At 41.6% G+C, this 19,581-nt stretch overlaps 1 protein-coding gene across 1 annotated transcript; it reads right to left on the bottom strand.

Moving 5' to 3' along the window:
- Window positions 1-1,803: 1,803 nt before the first annotated feature.
- On the bottom strand, window positions 1,804-18,820 carry GPR26 (G protein-coupled receptor 26). Its single transcript, XM_032695225.1, has 3 exons — window positions 17,724-18,820; window positions 12,897-13,010; window positions 1,804-6,818 (listed from the first exon to the last, which is right to left on the bottom strand). The coding sequence occupies exons 1-3, from the start codon at window positions 18,389-18,391 to the stop codon at window positions 6,587-6,589; spliced, it is 1,014 nt and encodes a 337-aa protein (XP_032551116.1). The 5' UTR covers window positions 18,392-18,820; the 3' UTR covers window positions 1,804-6,586.
- Window positions 18,821-19,581: the final 761 nt, after the last annotated feature.

Below are 19,581 nucleotides of genomic sequence, written 5' to 3'. Positions count from 1 at the left end.
ATTTGATATGTATTCACAAAGCACAAGCCATTGTAAACAGAATAGACAGCACAGGCCCCTTTATTCAAAACTTGAACTTGGAAGTAATTTTTTTTTTTTTGCATTCCTTTAAACTGTAGACACACAGAATTTTATGTGTCTGCCTTTAGATGAATGAATCACTGAAATATCTTTTAGGAGATTATTACAGTTTAGCTTATCTGGGACCCTAAAATCCATGGTAACTCATGACACTCTTGAGCATGCTGTCATTACAAAGAGGTCTGTGCATCCCTTTATCCATGCAATTTAGAAAGGTTTAATTTATATTACCATTTCCCCCTAAATAAATATCCCCTGCAATTACATCCCACTGTTATACAAAAAAAGTCAAATGCAATAAATTATAATGGTATTTATAATAGTATAATCAAAACATGCCCTATCTACAGAAGGTATTATTAATGTTATTTCCTAACTATCTTCCTTCAGACTGGCTAGGTGCTTTTAGAAATAGGAAACCAACTATTTTCAATATTTGCAAAACAAAATACTTTAAATACACAGACTGGACATTTTATACCTCTCATGGTATGAATGGTCCTTACTCAGCCAAGGAACCCCACTCTCCTTGCAGAAAGGAGTTGTAAAACCAGCTCCTAACATCTTGTTTTTTGAACAAGTAATCATCTAATAATCTAATGTAGGGGCAAATGTTTATGTCCAACTGCACCTGGAAAGACTGGTAATACATTACATTCCTGCAAGAATTCAGAAGGGAATGATTAGTGATTGCCAAATACATGAATTTTTATCCTAAAATAATCTTAGGAAAATAAAAGCACTGCGAAAAAAATTCTGAGGTTTAGAAAAATGCCCTGTGTACAAATAAAGGTAAATCAAGGCACCTCTTAGTTATCTATTTTCCAAGGCAATCTGTGATAATAGTTTTCAAATGTCTATCTGGGAAGCCCTGTGGTTTCTGCTATAAAAAGGTCCATTCTTTACTCTGGCTGATGCAGGTGGCTTTGTTTTACTTGAATGAGGCTGGGCTGGATGACAGAGCATAGAGAACTTGTCCCCAGCCTTGTCACATGTTTGCTGTGTGACCCTAAGGACAATGAGTATTTAACTGATTTTTTCCTAACAGAAGTCATTCAATTAATGAGGTTTCTTTATTTCTTTTTTTTCCTCTGTTGCTTATTGATCCCATTAGCAAACAAGGAGAAGGGGAATTTACCTGTCTTTACATAAGGATTTCGTAGTCAGAAGGGAATGTAAAACTCTTTGATATTCAACAGGGCTTTTTAAAATTTTTGTTCAAGAATTCAAAGCAGTGCAAGTGCAACAGGACTGAACAGAACCTCCTGAGATGGGCAGCAAGAGGAAATCTGCAGCCAGCTTTGCACCTGGACCCTGCTGCATTCCCACTGATATCTCACCAGGATGCTCTGGCATTTCATTCCAAAGCACTGCTTTTCTGTTTCATTAGGAACTCTTGCTGGATCCAAAATGCAAGAGGATGGAGATTTTTGACTTTTTGTTCTTTGTATGGGTTTGAAGATAGGTTTGCTTTAAAGCTCTAATTGTACAGCTACAGTGGCTGGAGCAAGAAAGATGGAGAGGGACTTTTTAGAGCATCATGGAGGGACAGGACAAGGGGGAATGGGTTCTCACTGTCAGAGGGCAGGGTTAGAGTGAATATTAGGAAATAAATTCTTCCCTGTGAGGGTGGGGAGGCCCTGGCACAGGTTGCCCAGAGAAGCTGTGGCTGCCCCATCCCTGGAAGTGTCCAAGGCCAGGTTGGACAGCAACCTGGGCTGGTGAAAGTTGTCCCTGCCCATGGCAGGAGGTGGAATGAGATCGTCTTTAATGTCCCTTCCAACCCAAACCATTCTAGGATTCAGTAATAACTCCAAATAGAGATCCTTTTCCTAACATGTCTTTGTAGATTATTAATCAGCCATATGGACTTGTGCCTTTGGGTGCATTGAAACCATGTGCAATAGTATTTATTGAACAAAAAAATAGTATTTTACTACACAATTGCCACCCATTCATGCTGTCACACACCTGATGCATTTTTTCTTGGCACACACATTTCTGAAGTGCACTTACAGTCTCTAGGGCAAATCATCCTTCTTATAAATATAGACATTTATGATAAACTATAGCAACCTCTCTAGTTCATTAGATCAGCATTATTTGCTTAGAAACCAACAATCCTAAGTACATATTTACACGACACACATCGGAACTACAGGTAAGAAGAAGACATTTGACAAAGACTGCAGCAGCTCTTTTCTCCATGTAAACTTTTATGCCCCCCCCCAACAGGGACAGCTGCCTTTTGGAGCAGGGTGGTTTTCCTTAAGAAGCTTCACCTATCAAAGATTTTTTGATATACTGAATGCTGAAAGAATAAAAAGCAAATTAAAAAAGGTAGTTTTAAGGCTACAGTGTTATTGTTCTCATTTGTTCAGCTTTGGGAAGGTTACAAAGGTATAACCCCTGATTCTGCAAACACATGAGCCTGTGCTCAGCCCTCACTATCCAACAGAGCAAACACAGAGTGACCATGGGATCAGGATTTAACTGAGCTTTCTGTGCTGAAGTATTTTGTGGTTTTAGGGTAAAGTAACAAGTCTCTGCTTTTGAGCTTTCTTTAGTGACAAGAACACTGAACGTGGGGAGAAGACAGCTCCAACAGCAGTGAATACCAACAATTTCCAAAGGATTGCTCCAAAGGGTACTCACTAAATGTGTAAAAATGCATAGGGCAAGGTATGCAGAGCCTTCAGAGCCTTCTTCATTTGGGATTAAGAGATGTGAGGGAACTGTGAAACCTTAGGCAGGTAGGTCCAGAAAAATTCACTTTCTGCAGTCGACCTCAACCCCCGGGGTTTCAGGAATTAGACTATCTCTGGTCACTCAAACAGTGTGAGTAGTTTCCACAGGGCACACTCTGAATGCCAGCAGAGTCTTCCCAAACTAACAAAGATCTTCCTTTGGAGTCTGTGCTGCTCTTGCAGGCTCAGCCCACTCTATGGCAGCTACTGAGCTTTGACAGAATTTTCACCTTTCTCTTTGGGATGAGAGAATGTCCGAGAGACCCTGTGGAAACAGAGCACTGGGAAAAGCCCACTGCAGCCAGGGGAACACATGTTATTTAAGCAGCAGCAAAGCCAGTTTGTAGCTCCCAACCTACCTGACCCTCAGCCTACCACTCACATCTATCTCTTCCTCACTTTTATAACCTCTTAAAGGTGTTCTGATGCAGCTGTTTCTGGAAGCTAAGTCTAAAAGGTCTTCCAAAAATTATTTTTAAAAAATATTTTCCAGGAAGATTTTACTGTTGCCCTGAAGCAGATTTATATTCATCTAATGGGACCAAATCCTCAGGTGAAACCAACTATTATGTTGATTTATGTCAGGAAAGAATTTGGTACTTATTAATTATTCAATAATTATAAGTTTGTCATAGTTTTTTGCCAAATGCAGTTACCCAGATCTTCACATTCACACTGGCTCAAAACCATCACATAGACCATGATCCTAGTTCACAGTTAGGGTTCTGAAATTATATAAATTACTGTAAAATAAACAAAAGGAAAAGCTCAGAATCCACAAAATGATATAGTGGACTAAGTTCTCTTACTCATCTGCCAGTGTTCTGCCTGCCAAATTTACAAGATATGAAAAAATTGTTAATTGAACATGCATGTGAGGAATAGATATTGCATATGGGACACAGATACCAACAAACAGAAAACTGCATATTGCCTAAGCAGCTGCCCAGTTTTGCACATGCAGTTCCAGATTTTGGGCACACATTGCAGCCATATTTTACAAACATTTTCCAAAAATATTTAAATAACAAATGGAAATTCCCCTTTCCCTCCCCACCCCCCCCCCCGCACACACACGTGTGTTTGACAAGAGAACAGCTCTGCTTCATGAACAGAGTTAATAAATACTGTGCATTACATTTACCATCATTATTCTAACTGGCTCGAGTCAAAGTGTTGTATAGTACATATAATACTCAGCAGACAGTTACTCATATCTACATTCATCACTTAGACACACATTTTAGAAAATTCTGCCAGTTGCCTATAAGAATTCAGCTGAATATCTAGCACTTAACAAGCCACAGTATCATATTTCTAGTATCTTATAAAATGCCATCAGGAAATGTTAGGGCATTACTTTTATTTTGTGTACTGAGGCAGTTTGTCAAGCACCAGCATTTACAACTCTCGCTTGCTTCAGATGGTGGAAGTATGACAATGTGTCAGAGAGCTGATGCAAGGAAGGGGAAATTATATCTATTCTCTGGTATAAGATTAATTACAGAAGAAAGGCACCATGAAAGAAAGACAAATTTTTAAACATATACAAGTGGAGAGATTTATTGCTCATGGTAACACGTAAATCAACCGGTGACTGACTGTGATACACAAGCATAATGAGACAAGTCCAATGCTGTATTTTTCTCTGTCTTTTAATAGATATCCTAAATGTAGAATAGTTGGTTTTTTTCCTAGGAAATTATCTTACTCTCTTTAAATTTGAAATTTTAAATCCTTCTGGAGTTAACCTTATCAACATACAAACCTCCCACTGACTTTGGCAACAGGCCCATGAATAAGTTAACAACAGTTGTGGACCCTGACAACCATCCTGGGGCAATTTGGTCTTAGTAAAACATATAATGAATCGACATAAAGCTTTTTATCTCTTTTAAACTCATGTGTTCTGATACACTCCAGTCACCAAAATGACTTGAATTTCTTAAGAAACAAGTATTAAGCTGGGTGTCTTTATCTATTGCACCTGAGAAAATTATGTTAAGCCTAAGAAAGAAAATAATTAAAATGAGGTAGACTATTTAATCTGGCTGAGGGCTAATTTGAATGCAGTGTTGTAAGAACTTAAATTCTACGATTATAATAGTGTGTAGATTTTATTGTAATTATGGTATTTTTATAGTTGAATAGTAATTAAGCTAAAAATTTTTATTTACGTGTTTGTTTATGATCTTCATCATATAAACTCTTCCATTTACAGAGCAGATGACTATGTAAATTCACAGATTAACATGGTTCCTTGCAGCTGTAGCCCATGCCAGGGCGAGGGCTAAGTCAAGGCTCTCCAGACTGATAACAGAGGTGTTACCCCACATTCACTGGCTTTGGGGTGAAGCCCCTCACCGAGTTCCCTGTCTGGGCTTTGAATCAGAGGCCAGAAAATTCAACAGTGGGTATTTTTTGCAACTTATCGAGCCCTTTTCTTGGGTGACAGCAGGTGGCAACTAAAAAGTCACCCCTCATTTTTACAACGTGGGCTCTTATATTCTCAATATGATCCCGGCTGTGTTTTCTCAGTATGGGATTGACAGTAGGAATATGAGCAAGGGGAGGTGGTAGCACAGCCAGCTGTGTCAGCTGTTATTTAAGCTGCCATTGCATGCATGAAGCCTAATTAACCAAGGCTATTCTAAATCCAGGCATGCATCTGAAGGCATGGGAAATGTTAGTAATGTTCCTATGCATAACTGCAATCTAGAGCTGTAAAAATTTGGACTGAAACCTCCTGAGATCCAGATTATTGGCTCCACTTTCATGGTGGAGTGGAGGTCTATTATTTTTCCTCCACTTGCTTTGAAAATTATACTTTAAATTCAGATTTAGGTTCAACTTTCCTTTAAGTAGTAAAAAAACTATGATTAACAACTCCTTAGAAAAAGGATTTTTTTTTTTTTCTCCTGGGCACAGGGCCCAGTTTTGCAGATTTGGGCAAAATTCAGTTCTTTATAGCTCAGATATATGGAATTAGGCAGGAGGCATTTGGACCTTTCCACTCTACCTACCTTATGAATTTTCTGAAGTCCAACAGGGAGAAAATTAGTGGGATTTTGTGTAAATTCCTTTAAAATCTAGAGTAGATATGGCTGAATCCACCCCGTAGCATACTTCAAAAGTGGTTTTTCCTTCAGTTCTACAGGATTGTTCGAAAAAATAGATATATATGAAAAGGCTGAAAGTTGTGTTGGACACTGGGCTAATATTTAGATAAGGATTTTTGGGGGTTTTTTAAGCTTTTTCCATTAAGTTTTTTTTCTATACACATCCTTCTCAAGCAACTAGGCTGGGGTGGGTTTTGTAAAGCTGTGTTGGCAGCTACATCAGGGGGAGCTTTAACTGCAGCCAGTGAAAAACACAGCACAAACACCCCTGTGCAGCTTTTTAGAATAATCTTATGATGTCACCAGTTTGCTCCCATTCCTTTCATGAGCCCTTCTGCTGAGGACTAGCTTTTTATCTATGGATGCAACTGCTGATGGAAATCAATGGGAGATTTGTATTTGTGAAGCCTGCAGGACCACGGATCAATAGTGCTCTTCCAGTCAGAGGCAGGAGGTCCAAAGCAACCTGACTCCCTAAGGTGTCAGCGTGGGCTGCTGGAGGGACATGGGCTGGCACTGACCCTGTCCATGACTGCCTCCCAAAACCTGGACAGCTGAGGAGAGCTACTAGGGATAGGCCATTGAGTTTTGTTCCACGTATATCATGTTTTATGTCTTTTAGGTCCCATACCAGGCTCCTCACTCGTTCAGCTGCGATATATTCGGGTTGTGCGACTCGCTCGTGAGGGCGGAGGAGTTGATGGAGCTCCTCTTGAGGATCTTGTTTATGATGTCCTTCCAGGTCTTCTTGTACTGATGCCGGAGCAAAGAGTACACAAAAGGGTCTGAAACAGCTTTGCTGTAAGCCAAGCACTTGGAAATGATTCCCCAGTGGGAATTGATGTGGACCACGGAGGATAATTCAACAAGTCTGTGGAAAGAGGGAGGCAGAAAGGGTGAACATTCACATTAAAAACCCAGAGCAACAGCACAACTGAAAGACATTAACCCATCCCCAAACCCCTCAAGTTATTCCTGGGCAATCACAGCAAAACAAAAAGGAAGCCATGCTCATGAAAACGTGAATGTTGTCCTCCTCTTATGAATTTTTAAGACTGCAAATATAAACTTGAGGTCTGTTGACCAAAGTGTTATTGCTTGATCTCATGGAATTCTTATTTCTCTACCATTATCAATCTAAAAATCCAACATCTAGTCTGAATTCGTGGTTCTAGGTCCCCTTGAGGACATCTGGGAAGCCACTCACTAGTGCTCTCCAGCTTTCTATCCAACTCCTAGAGAGAGTTCAATGCTTTTAAACAGTTTGCCTGAGTTGCAGAAGCACACAAGGAAGGAAAATCCATCATCAAGAGATGGCATATTATATCTTGAATTTAAAACCTGAACAGCTTAAAGGCAAAGTATATACATTTGCAACAAATCTAGCAAGACAAAACTTTAAATTATTAGGGAAGGGAAGAGTTTCATATACTCCTCATACCTAAACTAGCACAGAGAGTTCACTCTGTACCCAGGGAGACTATTTCTGACAGTGAAATATTGATAACTCCCCATGTCTTTGAGCAAGACCAAAGGGCAGTTCTATTCAATATGCTTCTATAGCTGTTAGAAACTATTGATTTTCATAGAGGACAAACAGCCACGTGTGCTGCTAGAGAACCCCACCAGGCCACGGCAAACAAGATCTTCACTGAAACTGTCTTCAGCAGCAGATGTTCTTAAAACTGTCTGAAAAATACTTCAATTACTCATGTTTATTCAGACAAAGCACCATTTCCAAGGAGCATTCTGAAGCATGGTTCCTGCAGCAGCAATGACAATAATGTTGGCTCTTTTCAGAGATGAGAATTTTTTTTTCCCTCAGTCATTTTATTCTCATTCCATAAACTTTCGCTACATTGTGTTGTTTAAAATAATGCTGGCAGATGGCACAGTCCAGTCATTTGAGCATGAAAGTGGGACTAAGGAGCCTTAATTTGTTACAGCACCGTGACCTTCTGTCTCTCTCTGTTTGCCCAAGCTGCAAAGCTCCATGGCAGAAGCTCTGTCTCTTCCTAGGTGTGTGTGCTGGGCTCAGCAGCTCTGAGGTCCCAAAGAACCTCAGATCTGAGATTCTGTCCCCTTCCTCTCTCCTTTCATCTCAACTAAACAAATGTTATTATTTCCACCTCCCCTTCTAACTCGTGGCCATTACTTTTCTTACAAAGTAGAATGAGGACTGAGACATAATTATCATCAAGTCCAGCTGCTGGGTGGTCTCATCTGGTGTATTCCCTCTTGTTTAATAAAATGGAGCCTATGACATCCAAATGAATGTGTTCTAAAATGAGAACTGACAATTTGGAAATTAGTCAACTCCTGAGTCATATTTACATTGTAATCTACCATGATCCATCCTTCTTGTTGTTCTCCACTCCATTTATTTGAGGCCTACTTCGCATTTTGAATTTCATCATGTTGAATTTCATCTGGATGATTCATTTTTACTGAGTGTTTTACAGATGTGAATTTGATTATGTTTAATTAAATTCAGTGGGTGCCTTGAATAACCAAAATGTGACAGATTTGTGTCTGAGGCTGTGTCAATCAGTTCTATGAAACATTAACAATCTCCATTTAAAGCACATCAAAAAGGCACTTCAGGGTTGCAAGCCTAGACTTGCTAATTTTACCTTCATTGACTGATCAAATGAAAAGCCTACACTTTTATTAAAAAGACTTTAAATATTTTCTTTGCTTGACTTCTGTAAATTTCCTTGACATTTACACATTTTTCAAGTCTCATGTGTTGTTTTTTATAGTAAATTACATTTACAGTTATCAAGCAGCAAACGTAGAAATGCAGCCAAACCCCAAGTTATGCATTTCCATTTCATGTACAATTAAATGTCAGCCTTTCAAGGCATATCAAATGTTTTATTGCCTTTGAAAGGCTTTGTTTCTCATTTACGAGGGAAATTATATGCATAGCTTCAATTTTCATGAAATGTTTCGGCCAAAAAGAAGACGTTTTCAGTGAAGGAATATTAATATTTCAGTGCTACCTGTAAATTAAATTTTACAGCATCAGCTACATAATTCCCTATCTCGCTTTCATAAGCCACTCTTCTACTGTTGGATCTTCAAAACCTTTTTATTTCAAAGCTATAAGCTCTTTTGCTATGATGCCTTGTTCACATTTTAGAAACTTCAGTTCTGCAGAGTGTGTCGTGTCACATGGTTATCCAATTGTTTTATTTCACTTTTGGTAAACGAATGAGAATGGGGTGTTGAAGAGTATGACCTTGATCTCTATGCACATAATACTGGAAATCCTTTATTCACATGTGCAGTTCATCACTACACTAATATATATTTACTGAACATGTGTACACCCAGCTGGAAGGCTGAATAAATGGCAACATCTCTGTCGTGCGTTGCTTAAACCTGGGGCTTTAACTGAGTTATGGAGACAAGTCTGAATAGAGCAGAGCCTCAAACAAATTGAAATGTCTTTCTGTTCAGAAGTGAAAGAAAGCTGGCACTGAAGGTTGGAGCTGGTAGATGCTGTAGCTCTTACAAGAAGAAATTCAATGCCTTCCCCAAGAATTTGTATGAGCTCTTTGAGGTAACATTTCTGTTTGTGCCTAATTCTGATCTTTCCCCTCCCCCCATAAAATTCCCGTGGTACCAGAATTATACATTGGTTTTTTTAATTTGGTGTTAATAATTTGAATAAGCTGATCATCCCTGGAAGTGTCCAAGGCCAGGTTGGACGGGGCTTGGAGCAACCTGGTCTAGTGGAAGGTGTCCCTGCCCATGGCAGGGGGTGGAATGAGATGGTCTTTAAGGTCCCTTCCAACCCAAAACATTCTATTATTCTATGATCAGTTTTATCTTGATGTTCATTTGAACTTATTTTCACTTTATTGCCTGATGGACTGAATCCTTTCTGTGCTGACTTGCTGATGAAAAAGCCCTATTTTAATAACTTCTTCTCTGTACAAAAATGGCACCACAGTCATCCTTAGCAGATTTCTCTTCAGCTAGCTTTGCCTCTTAAGTAGTGCATACATGGCAACCAGAGAGGTTCTGCAAGGAAACAGTTTGGGACTTGTAGTTAGACCTGCAAATCTTGCAAACCATTGCTTTCAGTCATTGCTGTCCCGCAGAGCTGCAGGAACCATTTGCCAGCAGGACAGGGGTATAAGGACAGCAAACAGGATTGTCTGGCTTGTACCAAAAGCTCCCATTTTTCCACATGGGAGCTAAATATCTCTACCTCACATCATCTGGATGGAGACTAGAAGGCCACTTCAAATATGTCAACCTATGATTGCATAGGAAATTTATGCATTTATATGCATAAATAGGCAAGAATACAAGTTGCAGAGGAATTCTGAACTTCTTGTCTCCCAGGCAGGATCTGCATATGCAGAGGGCAAGCAATCAGTTTAGAAACAGAGTTTATTTACCACTTGTCCCCCAGAGATGATACAAGAGAATTTTAATCTTCTTCTGCCTGTTCCATCATCCTCCTATTTAACCTGAGGGCTTGGGTCTATGAACTTCTATCTGATATTACTTCAGGATTTTTAATTTAAGGCCAATTTCCTCACACATTGACAGCACTTATTAACTTACATGAACAAAGTTCTGTATTTCAGTATAAAATGCCTGAAGTTGGAAATGAATATTAGAAACTGGTAAGACTTATCTTCATTTTTCTTATGAAAAAGATCCTTGGAGAAAAGAGGCTTGGAACAATGTTATTTAATTGCATAATGTTAAATATAGCAAAAGAAGAGATGTGTACTCATAGAAGAACCAAGAAGCAAGCTATGCCTAGAAATATATAATATGGGGTAATACATCTGTCATACTGATGGAGTGGAAACACTGAATCAAGAAGAATCAGATTCTACTGATACACTACTTAAGGTCATCTCTTGAACTAATTAGGATGGTGCTTACTTCATAAAAGAAGTGCCTAATCAGATTTTTATCATCATGTGGTCTGAAAAACTCTGGTTTATCCAGAGAGGCATTTATCTGTCTGGGATTATAAGCAAAACTCCTTCACTGGTTCAGGGAACTTCTAGTGACACCTATTTATTTTTAGTGTTGAAACAGAAAGATGTTATAGTAAAGGCTTGTGATTTGCTGCTTTCAGCCTCTAGTTCAGGGAGTACTGAAGAGCATGTTTAATTTAAGTGTATTGCTGATTAGAGCTGACTGACCAAATGAGAGGCTGAGCAGCACACTCCCTCCTCTGCCTGCTGTTCCCTGCCTTGAACTGGGATTGATTGCCTCTCTCCTGTAAATGCAAAGCACTGGACACAGCCCAGAAAATACTACTTGCTTGCAAAATTAAACTCAAAAGTTTCTTTATCCCCTTGACTTCAAGACCCTCAGCCCCATGTGCGAGGCAGAGGGAAGCACAGTGGTGGGTGTCCTTGAATATCCATCCATGCAGGTGTCCAGCAAGGTCTCTCAAGCAGCTGAAGAAGGAATTTCCCTTGTCATGCTGTGCTGTGTTCCCCCTAGACATGTCAGAGCTGAAAAGACCAGGAATGTGAGAGACTTCAACACCCCTGATACGCCTGGCCAGCTCCCAGGGTGCATCTTCGTGCATTCAGGACACTAAGTTTTGACTCTTCTCATCATCACTCTCTTTTATGGATCTTGTGTGGACTAAAGGGAGGAGGCTCAGGATTTTTCTAACCCCTCTTCTGTATCTTAAGGCCACTGGGACACAGCCTGGGACACCACAGGGTGAGGAGGAGGTGGGGAGGTGGTGCCTGAATGCTGAGCTGAGATGCACAAAAATACTTGTGACAGTTCTAGTTAGAGCTCTTGGGACTGAGCCACCAGCTATTGTGTGACTGTGGTGATTTTCATTAAGATCAGACACTCAACATAAAATGAAAATTAAACATTTGCAATGAGATAAATAGTTTAATGTATTACAGCTTGAGATCCAAGGCTAAATGTCCATAATTACAAATCCCTTTATGCCATTTAACTGTGTGGCTTGGAATGGTGTCTTGTGACCACTGACTGAAAGAGAAGGTGATTCTAGTAAATTATTTTTATTTTCTAATTCTAGAAAATTGGGACATTATGCTGAAATGGAAAAAATCAGGGTTCACTCCATGTCCACTTATATTGACTCTTAATCCAGCTTTTTCAGCGGTTTTTTTATGTTGGATCTGAGCTGACTGAAGTCAGCCCCACTAATTTCTACTTAATAGTATTGGAATAGGAGACACTTTAAAAATAATTTTTTCTTTCTCTGTTCTGCATAGCAGCATCTCAGTTTTTCCAGTCTTTTAATAAGGAATGCAAGCTATAAATTTCCTTCAACAGCTAGATAATATTTTTCTGGATATACTCACTTTCTAATACTTTATATTTCATAGGAGTAATTTAGTGTTTCCCACAGGAGCCATTTCCAAAGATAAGCTAGTAGATAGATAGACATCTGATCATAAATCACAAGCAATTTTTTTGTTATGAGCCAGCACAGCTTTGATATTTGATGTTTATGACTAATAAACTCTATCCAGTCAGAAAAAAACTATGGTTTAAGTCTAGGGACCCTGTTCTCACCTCAGCTGGATCTTGTTGACCAAACTTTTACAGTCTGACCTATTCAGGCAAGTGTCTTCCCCTGAACCAGGGAGGCAGTCCAGGCAGTAGGTGACTACTTGACCCCCAAAAAAGTCTGCAAAATTGTTTGGACTGACTTTCTAAATCACTCCCATGTGACCAGCACACTGGCTGGGCTGTCTGAGCAGAGTCAGATCAGAATCCTGCATCAGGATTGAACTGGATAAGCACTATGACATTTCACATCATTTGTTAGCACAGCAAATGCAATCTCTGTTACAGGAGTGGAAACAGTGCATCAAATTTTCACAGGAAACAGAATAATCTTGTGGCTCAGAGGGCCCTGAGTTACAATTGCATCTCAGGAGTCTTTTCCAGGATGTAGGTTCACACTTACCTTGTAATTACATAAGGTGCAAAGCAAAGTATGAAGGTACCAATAAAGGTACTTATTTTCTTTGTTGCTCGCTGCCTCCGCCTCTTTTGCTCTTCCAGACAACGCTCTCTCACGCTGTGTGACATTCAACACAGACAAGAACATGAATCATAATATCAGGTAACAGATTTTAAAGGCTTTACTTATGGAATGATGGAAAACAGTCTTTCACTGTGTTATGATCACATAAGCCAATACCAGGTGCACTGCATTTCTGTGGGACAATATCAAGCATTAATGCATTGTCTGACCATCTTACCCTCCAAAAGCAGTTACTAAGAAATACAGGGTTGTGTATTTATGTGCACACCCCCCCCCTTTGTATCAATTAATCTATAGTCAAATTGGTGGAATTCAGCCTTGAAGTCCATTTATAGGTCCTTTTTGAGTTACTCTAAGCAGTATTTGCAGACCAGAGTTTGCCTCATGATATTGAGAGATTTGGAAAATATCCATTTTGGGATGGGCAACATGCTGCTTCTCTAGAAACAGCAATTCCAACCACCTTAGGGAGGAGAAACTTCCCAGCAAAATAAGCAATAAACCACAACAAAACCATAACAGGAAATCACATGCTCTGGACTTTCAGATGCTCCAACACTGGAGCAATCACTGTATCCCATAGCCATGAACTGTGTGTCCATAAATATTCCATCAGCCTGTGCAGCTTCGAGCTGAATGTTTTGCAAAGCTGGGAATTGTATAATAAATCCACAACACTGTGATGTCCTCACTTCCCACCTCAAACCAGCCCTGTTTCCAGCTAAACAGACACAAATTAGTCCCACCCCGTGTTTCTTCCTCGGACTAGAGCTTGTCCTTTGGGTTTCCCCTTGGTGGTCTCTGCAGGCCACCAGAGAGCTGCTAATTCCCTTGGTGTGCCAGCTAGGGACCATGGGGTCGAGGCCTTGCTATCACTGCAAAAAATCTCCTTTGAAACCAGCACATTTTCTTGTCAAGAGAGTTATTAATGTGAAATCTCATCCTCTTCCTTTACCTGCTTGAGTGACTCCTGTGCTCGCTGTGCTTTGTGAGGGAAGGGGACGAGTTACTGCCTGCTCCAGGTAGCTAGATTGGATGGGTTGTATGTCCCAGAGTGCCAGGATCATCTGTACCTGAATAAATCCCTTTGGAAAGGGCAAAATCAAAGCCAGACTGCCATCCTGAACGCTCTCTATGCACAAAATGGTGCCATGTGTTGACTCATTGCACAGATCTCATGGTGACGCAATTCAGGCAAACTGAAGGGGCTGGACCATGTCCCATGTCTGTACATATAATTTTTAAAAACTGCTTGGCATTGGCCTCTCTTTTTTATTGTAAATTTGGAATTGATTATTCACTCTCAGGCTCCACACTCTCATGTGTTCGTAGCTGAGGCTTAGGGCCATACACTCACATTATTTGCTGTATCTGCAAATGTTTTATCATCATCTAAACACATGTTATGTCCTGAGGATCTCAGTGTGCATTGGTGATCTCCGTGGTAATGAGTTCTTACGTTGCCTTTCCACTGTGTAAAAGAAAATGTGTTTCCTTTGTTCCATTCTATATTTGGCCTTACATTGCCAGTCCCCAGAACAGCTATCATGACATGGTGAAATAAATACTGGAGGAAAAGTTTGTTCTCTTTGAAATGACAAATCATCTTTCTCTCAAAGAACATGCCACATCTAAAAGCATTGCATGTTTTGTGCCTGAGTTATTTGCAGCTAGAAATGACAGATGAGAAGAAAAAGAAAATCCACTTTTTCAAGGGAACCTATGGGTTTTCAATTCTGCAAGAGATGGAGAACTTGGAGTATTTTTAGGTGCAGACAGGTTATCTTAGAGGTTCAATAGCTTCACTTAAGACCTGCGTTAGTAAATTCATAGTATCCCAAACCCACAGCAATATGGGAAAGTGTATCTCCAAAGCAGGTTCAATTAGGGTGTTCTAAGGGTGGAGAGGGTGTGTATTTTTTGTCTCTAACCATTTCCCCAGTTACATCTTTTCCTTACTGGCACATACCAAGCTGTCTCTGACTCCTGTAGCTCACACGCGACTGTCCTGATACACTTAATCCAATTTCTTTTGTTCAGCCTTTCCAGATGTAGCCAATAAATACCACAGCACAGCTGAAGGTATTTTATCTCATTCCTTCATATAGACAATGTACAGATGAGTATTTTGCTCTTGCACACACTTCCATGCACTAAGATAAGAACACATATGCAAATTCCAGTAGTGGCACCAGTAACAGAATGGGATTATTGACTAAGCTTTCATTAAAGATTTTACTATCCTGGAAAATCTAAGCTATATCCCCTTGAAGGGATATATTTATTTTAAATAAAGTTTATGAGATACTGGACCTTAAGATGTGCAGAGCTGGATACACCAAAAAGATTGTGCAGATAATTTGAGCAAAGAAATACACGGGCTAAACACTTAAGTGTAGTTTTGCCCAAATCTCTCACAATTCCTAAGATATTTTGGTCTTAAGAACAAAGTCAAGGAAAAGCAGGATCCACTAGAAATGCCTAAGCTAACTTGAAAGAACATGTGCCCTAAACATTCACATGAATTTGTGTGGTATTTAGAGGTTTCCTTTGTACTCGTCTTGAATGATCTTCAGGAGGTCACTCATGTCTTTCTAAGTCACAGGTAATGAAGCCATCTGTCATAATGCCTGTCACTAGATCCCCTTGTGGGTGGATTCTGAGTCATAGGAAGCAGAAAATTGTCTGTACACATTTCTCAGCGTGGAAACTAGACCCTGGGAAGAGCTGGAGGAGTCAGGGTAGTCTAAGCTGGGATTGCAAACTTTGTTCTCTCATGAGAGTTCTCCCAGCATACATGTCTATGGTATCAGGTACACACTGAAATTGCCTATATATACACACTAATATAAGGCAAACGATGCCTTTGTTGTGTCAGAGCTTCATGAGCACCACTGGCTGCTCCAGGAGAGCTGCAGCCTCTGTGCAGCTCTCACAGGAGGGGAGGTGACCTGAGAGGTGACCCTTTCAGCAGCAGGAGCTGTCGCCAGTTAAGGCAGCACCTCCACAGATCAAATCAGCCACCAAATCTGTAACCTAGAAAAGAAGCTCAAACTCTCCTTTCTTAGAGAGAAGCATTAGAATAACCTGATGTGAGAGGTAAGAGTTGTTGGTACAGGTTACTCACAGCAAAGTGCCTGTACAACTCTGTCTCCTCTGAAGAAAGGAAGCATCATTCCCACAGCCCCACTGAATCCATTCCTCAGTGAGATGATTAGAAACCACACAAAGAGCCTCAAATTAACCTAGACCATAAAAAATGCAGAGGAGGAGAAATAACATTGAGACTTTTGCCCTTTTTCTAAACTTTGCTGTTCGGTCCAGACATACTTGAAACATTAGGCAAAACAAATGCTGTTTCAAACAGCCCCAGAGGGTTTTCTGGCACTGTCCTGGGAGTAACCACCACATGTCTTGGTGCAGGAACTAAGACAGTCGAGGCACAGTTTATCAACCAGACAGCACATAGGACAGAAGGGCGTTTTTTCCTCAATTTGACTTAGTGAATAAGGGAAGATTTATACCTGTATTTCTCAAGAACAGCAGCAAGCCTTGCCCAAAGTTCTGCTCTGCATTCTTGATCAAGAGACAGCTCAAAGAGCTTAAGTGGAGAATTTTGAGCAAATGCTTCTGTTCTTCTAGCAGTGTGCTGTCCTGCCCTGATTCTTTCAGACTTATTTGCCTTAGCCTCAGGAATCCCCAAAACTTGACCTGTTTTTGAGGACAGCCACATGTGCTCTGAGCCCTGCAGCTCTGCTCCTGGCTGGCTGCAAATGGAGAGAGAGAGTTGGTGTTCGCCTCCGGCTTGTGGGGCACAGGGGAGCAAGGGAGGTCAGATGGGATGTCTGGCACGGGACTGCCCTCTCTGCTTTCCTGTCTTCCAGGCAGACTTCTCCCCTCATATCAGACACCAAGCCTGCATCCCTTCCAGATCCATACATTGCCTGTTCATGCAAGATTTATAACGTAATCCCTGATGTGACTTTTGCTCAGCATCCCAGCACGCATTCCTTCCCGTTCGGTGCTTGCCTTCAAGCCCACTATCCTTCCAGCCCCTGGAGGCTCTTCTCCTCCTGTGTCTATGCACGGGGAGCTTGCCTAAAGTCTCTCATTTGAAATGGGCTTTATACATCCCTTTTTTGTCATATTAACACTGCTGCTGAATTCTCTCTTACTTAAATTTAAATATAGGCATTCAAGCGCACGCATTTTGCAGATGTTATTCCCTTAGGATTCCGCCTTTGGGAATGATAAAGTTAGAGAGAGCACAGCAGTAGGGAAACTGCTGAGCAAAGGAGCTGCAGGCAGCACCCAGCTTCCCTTCCAAACTCCAACTGAAGGGACAGGTGCAGCCTCCTCCCTCAGGGATCCAGCAACGTTTTGGGCTGACAGTGCCAAAAATGCAAACCTATCGACCACTTAATCCACCTTCAGAGACAAAGGGCAGGGATGTGATCACTGTCTCAAAGGGAAGTGCATTCTCAGCTAAAACCTCCCCTTTCTTTGCCCTCCCTCCCAAAACAAGTCTTTAAGCCTAACAAACAGAAAATGAGTTCTATAATCAGAGAAATAAACCCAAGTAAAAAGAAACATGCAGGATAGAAACAGTCAGGGAGGATGGTTGTTTTTTACCCCTCCCCATCCCTTGCTCTCATACAGATCAGACTGTTTTAACATAACACTGAACCCCCTCCTCACTTCTCCTGCTGTGAATAGTCCCACTTGCTGAACACACAGGTACCTTACCTGGGGTGGATGTCCACAAGCAGCACCAGGGTCTGCATAGTGATCACGTCAATCCGCTTACAGTGAAACCGTGCCACCTTCAGCACTTTTAGATATGTGAAACACAGGATTATAAGAGAGAGGAGGAAGCTGAGAGCGTGAAAGACCCCAGTGAAAATCATAAACTGTGTCCTGTCTTCTGGTCTCTTGTTGTACAGGGTGCAGGAGGCATAGAGGTGATGGAAACCCACCCAGGAGAGAGAAGCTGCCACTATCGGGAACGACACCGAGTGCAACCACGTGTAGCTCAGTATGAGAGCAGCATCTCTGTACCTCATTTTGGAGTGATAACTTAGAGGGAAGACCACAGCAATCCACCTGTCAATGCTCAAAGCTGCCATGCTCAACATGGAATTCGTGGTGAGAAAAGTCTCCAGGAAGCCCACAGCTTGGCAGATCGGATCTCCTCCTGGTTGACTCTTGTAAATGATCCCGGTCAAGGTCAGGGGCATGCTGGAAACAGCCATCAACAGGTTGCAGAAGGTGAGGTTGAGGATGAACAATCCCGGGACCTGCTTGCGGATGTCGGCGCTGTACAGGAAGCACAGCAGCACCAGCACGTTGGCCAGCAGGGCCACGAGCATCAGCACCACCACCACGAAAGCCAGGATCAGCTCCCAGATGCTCATGGTGCGTCCAGTCACAGGAGAGACATCTCCGAAACTGCGCCGCGCCGGCACCGGGGGAACATGGTGCGAGGTGCGCCCACCTCGCCCTCCTCCCCAGCCTGCTCGCTCCCTCGCATGCCCTCCGTGTTTTTAGAGGAGCTGCAGTTTTTTCCTCCAACCTCCCCCTCCTCGCTGCTCCCTTCCACGTCAACGCTTTCCGAGACGTGCACAAAAGCACTGGGAATGCCCATCAAACTGCGAGGAGGGCTTAAAAAATATCAGCAGGACTGAACCACTGTCTCCATTCGGTCCATTTGAAGGAGAGCACGTTATTCTGAGGAACTGCTCTCCTGAGATCCCTAATTATCAGCCCCAAGCTTGCAAGCAATTCTCCGAGTGAATTGTTCTCTCTTTCTGCCTTGCTTTCTGTCTCTCTCTCTCTCTCTTTTTCTCCCCTCCCCGTCTCCTCCAACCCTCACTCCCTCCCAGGCTGAATGTAACCTGCTTTTTATGATCACAGATAAAAACCCCATTAATGGATTAAAGCATGCACACTGCTGGTGATTCGCAAACGTGATTATGTCATCCCTGCTCCACAACCCCTCCCCTTCTCCTTGCGACTGTGCCCAGACTTTCCTCAAGAGAAATCCCATGCTTTCATTTAATTGATTTAGCCATTAATTTGCAAACAGCCCTGTAACCGAATTCCTGCACTCCAGTGTGCTTCCTACATTTCTGTGCATCACTTGCAGTGTTGCTGCTTGCTCTCAGCCAGAGCAGAGACTTTCTTTTCTCTTCATTAGCTGTGCTTAAAGAGATGTGGAAAAAATGGATATATTCTGCTACTTCTCTGGAGCTGTCATTAGGCAACCGGAGTAGTTTTCCTGCTCTACTTTAGCACTTTGCAGTCCTGTGTCTCCAAGCATGATGCGTAGGAGGAAAGCGATTGCCTTCCCATCACCTTTAAAAGCAAGGAAATCAAAGCCCAGATGCCTCTGCCAGATGCCCAAGGTGACAGAGCAAGTGAGTGCCAAAGGCAGCATCCTGCTGCAGGTACCACACTATTCAGTTGGGCTTTTCTCCTCTTCAACAGTTTTTGCTTTCTCCTGATCAAAGCCTCCCTCCCTGTGAGGGTGAGCACCACTTCTTCAAAACCAAGAAGCAGCTTGGCAAAGGAAATAGGAAAGAGTCTGTATTGCACAAAATTAGGT

The sequence above is a fragment of the Chiroxiphia lanceolata genome, chromosome 8, assembly GCF_009829145.1.
Source record: "Chiroxiphia lanceolata isolate bChiLan1 chromosome 8, bChiLan1.pri, whole genome shotgun sequence".
NCBI lineage: Eukaryota > Metazoa > Chordata > Aves > Passeriformes > Pipridae > Chiroxiphia > Chiroxiphia lanceolata.
The sequence above is the reverse complement of the archived record's forward strand: the minus strand, read 5'-3'. Positions and strand labels throughout refer to the sequence as shown.

What these genes read in the sequence shown, in the direction of transcription:
- GPR26 (XM_032695225.1), bottom strand. Translation starts at nt 18,391, where the DNA reads ATGAGCATCTGGGAGCTGATCCTGGCTTTCGTGGTGGTGGTGCTGATG. An exon ending in CTTGTGGACATCCACCCCAG is followed by an intron (nt 13,011 to 17,723) that starts GTAAGGTACCTG and finishes AATGTCACACAG; the next exon opens with CGTGAGAGAGCGTTGTCTGG. An exon ending in GCACCTTATGTAATTACAAG is followed by an intron (nt 6,819 to 12,896) that starts GTAAGTGTGAAC and finishes CTCTTTCCACAG; the next exon opens with ACTTGTTGAATTATCCTCCG.